At 45.6% G+C, this 8,871-nt stretch overlaps 1 protein-coding gene across 1 annotated transcript in view; it reads left to right on the top strand.

Annotated features, from left to right (window-relative positions):
* Positions 1 to 2,546: 2,546 nt before the first annotated feature.
* chgb (chromogranin B) overlaps positions 2,547 to 8,871 on the top strand; it is a 14,187-nt gene continuing 7,862 nt past the window's right edge. Inside the window, exons 1-5 of the mRNA XM_084149513.1 lie at positions 2,547 to 2,756; positions 2,995 to 3,041; positions 3,170 to 3,263; positions 5,623 to 7,135; positions 7,323 to 7,470. Of these exons, the coding sequence (XP_084005639.1) occupies positions 2,708 to 2,756; positions 2,995 to 3,041; positions 3,170 to 3,263; positions 5,623 to 7,135; positions 7,323 to 7,470 (1,851 nt within the window). The 5' untranslated portion in view covers positions 2,547 to 2,707. The remainder of the gene's footprint in view (positions 2,757 to 2,994; positions 3,042 to 3,169; positions 3,264 to 5,622; positions 7,136 to 7,322; positions 7,471 to 8,871) is intronic.

Raw genomic sequence — 8,871 nt, 5'->3', positions numbered from 1 at the left:
AAGTGGTGTTTCCACGGTTATTTCCAGATAACTGTAGATGTGCTTGTACTGTAGCTGAATGTTTTCTAAGGGAGTGAATGATTTTTGAGGGAGCTGAACGTTTTCTAAGGGAGCTGAATGTTTTCTGAGGGAGCTGAACATTTTCTGAGGGAGCTGAATGTTTTCTGAGGGAACTGAATGTTTTCTAAAGGAGCTGAATGTTTTCTGAGGGAACTGAATGTTTTCTAAGGGAGCTGAACGTTTTCTAAGGGAGCTAAATGTTTTCTGAACTAGCTGAATGTTCTCTGAGGGAGCTGAAAGGCCTACATGAATTATCACACTGATAAGCCAAGAGGTAACACAAACAACCTTAAATTGAGATGGAGAGAAAAATGAATCTCCATTACATCAGAAAGTGCACTCAACTGAGAACTCACATAAAAACAAACAATGTATCTTTTGACCCTAGACAACATCACTACACAGACTGCTCCATTGTTGTAGTTGCCTGATGCATCATCATCTCTATCCCTCTTGAGTCGGAGAGGAGACAAGTGTAATGTATCGTCGGCACAACGATCAAAGCTCCATTTGGCTTTCATGGTTCCTTTCTTGTGCCTGGTGCTTTTTGTCCTTGCATGTTAATGCCTAACTGGGATGAAAGGCCAGAGTTGGTTACCGTACACGGGGACAGTTCAGAAGCTTGTTGACAGTACCTGTCTGAATGCTTTGGGCTCATGTCCCAATCCCCCTCCACTATTTATGGATGGATGAAGTATTAATTGGGATCTGAGCACTGGGAGAACACGCTCACACAGAGGCATGTGCACACACACACACACACACAGGCATGGATGCACACACACACATGCACACACGCACACTCACGTTCACACACACGTAGCCTTTGGGGAGCATGATGCCTTTATAATTCATTGCATCTGAGCTCGTGAGATCCTGCGTGGGAACCTATAGAGGCATAGCAATAGGCTTCATTCACACTCATAGACATCTCTCTCTCTCTGTTTTTCTCTTTCTCCCCCCACCAACTCTTTCTCTCTCTCTCTCTCTCTCTCTCTCTCTCTCTCTCTCTCTCTCTCTCTCTCTCTCTCTCTCTCTCTCTCTCTCTCTCTCTCTCTCTCTCTCTCTCTCTCTCTCTCTCTCTCTCTCACTCTCTCTCTCTCTCTCTCTCTCTCTCTCTCTCTCTCTCTCTCTCTCTCTCTCTCTCTCTCTCTCTCTCTCTCTCTCTCTCTCCCCTCTCTTAAGCCTAGATATTAATTTAAAATGTAATATTGGTGCCATATAGATTCAGACTTGGCAGAACCGTTAGTATATGTAAAAAAGGAGGCTTCAACTATTGAAAACCAAGAGATCATCATCAGATATCCAGCAAAACAGTATCTTTCTCCTGCCAACCAGCTCTGAATAATTTATGCTTCTCTGTTAAATGTTCTGTTTTTTTTCACAACAATATCTGTCCTGACAGCCCTCACATCCCAGAAAAAGGCATGCTTTGAGCTGAGAGCATGACTTCCTGTGTATTTGTAAAAACTGCACTAGTTTGTTTGGTCGGCTAATTTATACAATATTGGATGAAACGGAATGAGATATGAGAAAATCAATAGATTAACTCAGTCAACAGGCATTCCATACAATATGAATGGTAAACATTAAGGAGATGAACATTTTAGAATCAGCAAATGCTGTTGAATACTATTCAGTTACAATTGCCATTCTTTAGGCTACATGTCTGCAATATTGTGTACCCTGCCTACTGCACTATTGTCGCCTATAGAATATTTACTGCTTACTTAAATGGCATGTTCTGATAGCCTACAGCTATGAATTTTTCACAGATGGTTGGCTATATACTGAACATAGTGTCTCTGAAATGTATAAGAGATATATTTTTTACTTAGCTCTTGCCTCTACACACTCAGGGGAGGGGGGTTGGGATGGTTATGCTAAAATATTTAAACATATCCTAAGCAAAAGAGAGATGATGGAAGTATTGCATCACTGTGCTCAGATTGATGAAAACTACTGTAACTGGGGGACTCTGTCTTCCATGATTAGTTGTTGTTGTATTTCAAAAGCAGCATATAATAAGGATTGTGAAAAGATAGCATCATATTGGAAATATATGTATTTCTTTATATTGTGGCTTCCCCAGCTGTGAAAGCAATATGATGTCAGTGTTTGTTTACAAGAACTTGGGTTAATTAACCTTGCACTTGCACCCCCCCCCCCCCCCCAGACCTGAACCTTTCTTTAATTAAATTAAACGTATTGTTTTGCACCCAATTCTGTGTTGCTGACCACTAGCCTGATGTAAACACACTGACACAGCTTAGAATTGTGTTGCCAGTTGTTGCATCCCTCAAACAACTTTATTAAAAATACTTTTGACATCTTGCTGTAGGCTATTGTCTCAAGCATTAATTTGGATGGACACAGGACACTTTCTGATTAAGATCTAATCTAATAATGACGCAGGTGACGCCCACATCCCTCCTACACCTCTTCCAGTTCAGTCCTGATATATGGTGTGCCTCCCCCTACTTCTCAGACAACAAGCGTCCAGCTACCGCAGCAGAACCCACACAACCGCTCCTATACGGACGGATGGAGAACGGGAGCTGGCTTGGCGGTGCTGTGTTTTGAGTTTTTGCCTTAGTTATCAGCTCTTTCTTATGTCATTTCTACGGGGAGATATTCTAATTCTTCCATGATGAAACTTGTGTTTGTTTTTGTTGTGGTTGCGTCTTTCTTTGCGGGTAAGCTATGGGTAAATTCAATATGTTTCATTGTGCGTGTACTGTAGGGGTTGCGTGTACTGTAACGTGTTTCAGAACTACGGAGAGCGCCACTGCGTGAGAGTAATGTTTTTATAATTGCTCATCTGTATCAAATATTTATTTTGCAAAACTAAATGGAATGTAATACCCGATAGTTATGGAGAAGTTATTTTCAACACAGAACCACATTCTGACCCATTTTCTCACGAATTTACAGAACATCTATCACTTCCCGTTGGAAAAGAACGACAGCGAGAAGATGTGGTACGGAACATGTTTTTTGTCTCTTGTTGAATAACTCAAATTGAAAAGAAATAGCTTTATTATGTAACTCAAATTGCACTGTATGCTTTAATGAGAATCGTGACAGGTTGTTGGTTACTGTATTTCAGGTAACACGGTGCTTGGTTGAGGTCCTGTCCAAAGCACTCACCAAACCTGACTCTCACCCTCTGGATCAGGAATGCAAAGATATTCTCAAAGCAGGCAAGTAGTCTTTACATGATTAGTTGTTGTATTTCAAAAGCAGCATATAATAAGGATTGTGAAAAGATAGCATCATATCATTTCAGAAACTGTGAAAGCAAGTGTTTGTTTACAAGACTGGGGTTAATGAACCTTGCACTTGCCTTTCATAAATGAACACTTGCACTTGATTCCCTAGCCCCCTGCCCCTCCACTAGCACTGACTTTGCTGATAGCTACTTTATTGAGGAAAAATGTGGTTGTCCCACCTAGCTATCTTAATATTCATGTACTAACTGTAAGTTGCTCTGCATAAGAGCATCTGCTAAATGACTAAAATGTAATATGTTGGTCTGCTGTGATGCTACCAATACATCACTTTCACCTGTCTTTCTCTGTAATGTCAATGGAAATTAAGGAAAGGAGACGAGCAGATGAAGCCACTTTAGACTATTGAGATGCAGCCCCCATGTTGACTGGAGGCAGAGATGGTGAAAGAATGAGTACAACCAGAGATACCAGTACTGTATATAATGACGAAATGGTCTTGTCCCAGCCCTAACAATGGGAGTCATTGTCCCAAAGGCGGGAAGGCAGGTGGCCTGCTTATCGGTCTGCTTATTGCTGTATTGCCACGTGGACAGATTTTGACGGGAGTGGACCATCTCGCTTGACAGTAATATTACACAGGGTTAATGCTGTAGGTCACAGGACTCAGTGGGGCTTCGGCTACCACAGAGAATAGAGATGTAGAGCTACAACCTGGCAACCAGCTGATGCTACCACAGAGAATAGAGATGTAGAGCTACAACCTGGCAACCAGCTGAGGCTACCACAGAGAATAGAGATGTAGAGCTACAACCTGGCAACCAGCTGAGGCTACCACAGAGAATAGAGATGTAGAGCTACAACCTGGCAACCAGCTGAGGCTAACACAGAGAATAGAGATGTAGAGCTACAACCTGGCAACCAGCTGAGGCTACCACAGAGAATAGAGATGTAGAGCTACAACCTGGCAACCAGCTGAGGCTACCACAGAGAATAGAGATGTAGAGCTACAACCTGGCAACCAGCTGAGGCTACCACAGAGAATAGAGATGTAGAGCTACAACCTGGCAACCAGCTGAGGCTAACACAGAGAATAGAGATGTAGAGCTACAACCTGGCAACCAGCTGAGGCTACCACAGAGAATAGAGATGTAGAGCTACAACCTGGCAACCAGCTGAGGCTACCACAGAGAATAGAGATGTAGAGCTACAACCTGGCAACCAGCTGAGGCTACCACAGAGAATAGAGATGTAGAGCTACAACCTGGCAACCAGCTGAGGCTACCACAGAGAATAGAGATGTAGAGCTACAACCTGGCAACCAGCTGAGGCTACCACAGAGAATAGAGATGTAGAGCTACAACCTGGCAACCAGCTGAGGCTACCACAGAGAATAGAGATGTAGAGCTACAACCTGGCAACCAGCTGAGGCTACCACAGAGAATAGAGATGTAGAGCTACAACCTGGCAACCAGCTGAGGCTACCACAGAGAATAGAGATGTAGAGCTACAACCTGGCAACCAGCTGAGGCTACCACAGAGAATAGAGATGTAGAGCTACAACCTGGCAACCAGCTGAGGCTACCACAGAGAATAGAGATGTAGAGCTACAACCTGGCAACCAGCTGAGGCTACCACAGAGAATAGAGATGTAGAGCTACAACCGGGCAACCAGCTGAGGCTACCACAGAGAATAGAGATGTAGAGCTACAACCTGGCAACCAGCTGAGGCTACCACAGAGAATAGAGATGTAGAGCTACAGCCTGGCAACCAGCTGAGGAGATATGAATAGAGAAACCTACATTTGTCATTTAGCAGATGCTCTTATCCAGAGCGACTTACAGTTAGTGAGTGCATACATTCTTCATACTGGCCCCCCATGGAAAACGAACCCACAACCCTGGCGTTGCAAACGCCATGCTCTACCACTGAGCTACACGGGAGCCAGTAACCTAGATTAGCATTCGCTTCTGTATTGATGAAAATTCTACTTAGCTGAATTTAAATATGCCACTATGGGAGACAGATAATGCCTGGGCTTTCTCCATACACTGTTGAGTGCCATTTTACAATGGTCACCTAAATTAACTAATCAAGGGTCTATGAGTAGCTGATTAGTTGAATCAGGTGTCAGTGCAGGGCTGGAACAAAAGTGCCAGTGCCTCTGAGTAGCTCTTCTGTCTCTGTAATGTTTTAATTGAGGGGGAACTTGCAGAGCGGGGCTTGAATTGGACAACATTAGACAATGACAGAGTAGTAGAAACTGTGGATATTGTCAATACACTATTGAATGCCCTTTGAGTGTCTCTTCTCTTTCCACCTCCTGTACAGGTGTCCAACATGCTGCTCCTGTGGAGAAGAAAAATGATGAGGTGCAGACCCATGAAGAGGAGGGCAAAGGTCCTGAACCTGAGCCTGAGGTTCCAGGGGCCAACGTGAAAGACATCGAGGCCCTCCTGAAGTCTGTGGAGGAGAAGAGAGAGACACCTGAGGACGAAGAACGCAGCCAGGAGTCATGGGACCTCAACGACGAGAAGGAGAAAAGGATTTGGAAACCAACGCACAGGTATCATCATAAGAAACCCAATCACAAACGTGATGAGGAGGTTTCTGAGGAAGTGAGAGAAGACCCGGACGAAGAACATAGTCAGGAATCCTGGAGCCTGGGCAATGAGAAGGAGAAGAGATATAGGCCTACCTATCGGTACACCCCAAAGAAACACCACAAACGAGATGAAGAGGGTTTAGAGGAAGAGAGAGAAGAGCCAGATGAGGAACGTAGTCAGGAATCCTGGAGCCTGGGCAATGAGAAGGAGAAGAGATATAGGCCTACCTATCGGTACACCCCAAAGAAACACCACAAACGAGATGAAGAGGGTTTAGAGGAAGAGAGAGAAGAGCCAGATGAGGAACGTAGTCAGGAATCCTGGAGCCTGGGCAATGAGAAGGAGAAGAGATATAGGCCTACCTATTGGTACACCCCAAAGAAACACCACAAACGAGATGAAGAGGGTTTAGAGGAAGTGAGAGAAGAGCCAGATGAGGAACGTAGTCAGGAATCCTGGAGCCTGGGCAATGAGAAGGAGAAGCGATATAGGCCTACCTATCGGTACACCCCAAAGAAACACCACAAACGAGATGAAGAGGGTTTAGAGGAAGAGAGAGAAGAGCCAGATGAGGAACGTAGTCAGGAATCCTGGAGCCTGGGCAATGAGAAGGAGAAGCGATATAGGCCTACCTATCGGTACACCCCAAAGAAACACCACAAACGAGATGAAGAGGGTTTAGAGGAAGTGAGAGAAGAGCCAGATGAGGAACGTAGTCAGGAATCCTGGAGCCTGGGCAATGAGAAGGAGAAGCGATATAGGCCTACCTATCGGTACACCCCAAAGAAACACCACAAACGAGATGAAGAGGGTTTAGAGGAAGAGAGAGAAGAGCCAGATGAGGAACGTAGTCAGGAATCCTGGAGCCTGGGCAATGAGAAGGAAAAGCGATATAGGCCTACCTATCGGTACACCCCAAAGAAACACCACAAACGAGATGAAGAGGGTTTAGAGGAAGTGAGAGAAGAGCCAGATGAGGAACGCAGCCAAGAGTCCTGGAGTCTGGGAGATGAAAAGGAGAAGAGAGAGGAGGATGAGGATGACAGAGAGAAGAGGATTTGGAAACCAACTCACAGGTACCACCACAAGAAGCATCACAAACGCAATGGGGATTCCTCAGAGGAGGAAGAAGAGGAACGAAGGAGCGATTCCAATGAACACGAGGAGGAGAAGAGGCACGGAGATGCCGAGGAGGAGGAGGAGGAGGAGAGAGAGAGGGATAGGCAGGAGGCTCTGAGGTATGTACTGTATCTATGTATTCATATATTTTCCTTTCAGAAACTGTTTTCCAGGCTATAAATCTTCAACCATAAAAATGTTACCAAAGGACATTTTAGACACATGCTTTTGAGACCAAGGACTTGGCTTAATCTGTGTCCGGGAAACCGGCCCTGAGCATAAGTTGTGCTGGTGTTTGTGTGACAGATACCTGGCGGAGAAGAGGAGTGAGGTGGAGAGTCGTTTCCTGGGGGAGGGCGAGGTGTATGAGAAACGTACTCCATGGGCTTACAGAGGATACTACCACCCCGCCTGGTGGAAGAGAAGTACAGAGCCACACACACCATCGCATAAGGTTTCTATGTACAACCTATTATAACATACCTCGTTAGACTGGACTACTGCTGTATTAGTTTGTATAGTTTGAGCTATTTCATGATTTTTTCAATCACTTTTATTGTTCTTTAATCATTTATATATTAAGGTCCTACTTTAAATCACGTTCAGCTTATAAAGGCTTCATAAAGCCTTCACAATGCCTTTATAAGCACTACATAAACGTGCTACAAAGCCTCTATAACTGTATGTCATGCTTTATGAAGGGTTAATAAATGTGGCATAACTGTGTGACATAATCACCAATGTCGTGGATCCCAGGAAGAGTAGCTGCTGCTTTTGCAACAGGTAATGGGGATCCTAATAAGATACCAAATACCAAATGTCAAATATTTACATTTACATTTTAGTCATTTAGCGGACGCTCTTATCCAGAGCGACTTACAGGAGCAATTAGGGTTAAGTGCCTTGCTCAAGGGCACATTTACGTCATTTAGCAGACGCTCTTATCCAGAGCGACTCACCAATTGGTGCGTTCACCCTATAGCCAGTGGGATAATCACTTTACAATTTTTTTTTGGGGGGGGGGGGGTGTAGAAGGATTACTTTATCCTATCCCAGGTATTCCTTAAAGAGGTGGGGTTTCAAATGTCTCCGGAAGGTGGTGAGTGACTCCGCTGTCCTGGCGTCGTGAGGGAGCTTGTTCCACCATTGGGGTGCCAGAGCAGCGAACAGTTTTGACTGGGCTGAGCGGGAACTATGCTTCCGCAGAGGAAGGGGAGCCAGCAGGCCAGAGGTGGATGAACGCAATGCCCTCGTTTGGGTGTAGGGACTGATCAGAGCCCGAAGGTACAGAGGTGCCGTTCCCCTCACTGCTCCATAGGCAAGCACCATGGTCTTGTAGCGGATGCGAGCTTCAACTGGAAGCCAGTGGAGTGTGCGGAGGAGGGGGGTGACGTGAGAGAACTTGGGAAGGTTGAACACCAGACGGGCTGCGGCATTCTGGATGAGTTGTAGGGGTTTGATGGCACAGGCAGGGAGGCCAGCCAACAGCGAGTTGCAGTAGTCCAGACGGGAGATGACAAGTGCCTGGATTAGGACCTGTGCCGCTTCCTGTGTAAGGCAGGGTCGTACTCTCCGAATGTTGTAGAGCATGAACCTGCAGGAGTGGGTCACCGCCTTGATGTTGGCGGAGAACGACAGGGTGTTGTCCAGGGTCACGCCTAGGCTCTTCGCACTCTGGGAGGAGGACACAGCGGAGTTGTCAACCGTGATGGCGAGATCATGGAACGGGCAGTCCTTCCCCGGGAGGAAGAGCAGCTCCGTCTTGCCAGGGTTCAGCTTGAGGTGGTGATCCGTCATCCATACTGATATGTCTGCCAGACATGCAGAGATGCGATTCGCCACCTGGTTATCAGAA

This window comes from Coregonus lavaretus, assembly GCF_964263955.1.
Source record: "Coregonus lavaretus genome assembly, chromosome: 31".
In the NCBI taxonomy this organism is placed as follows: domain Eukaryota; kingdom Metazoa; phylum Chordata; class Actinopteri; order Salmoniformes; family Salmonidae; genus Coregonus; species Coregonus lavaretus.
Note: the sequence above shows the minus strand (reverse complement) of the source record. Positions and strands in the feature narration are given on the sequence as shown.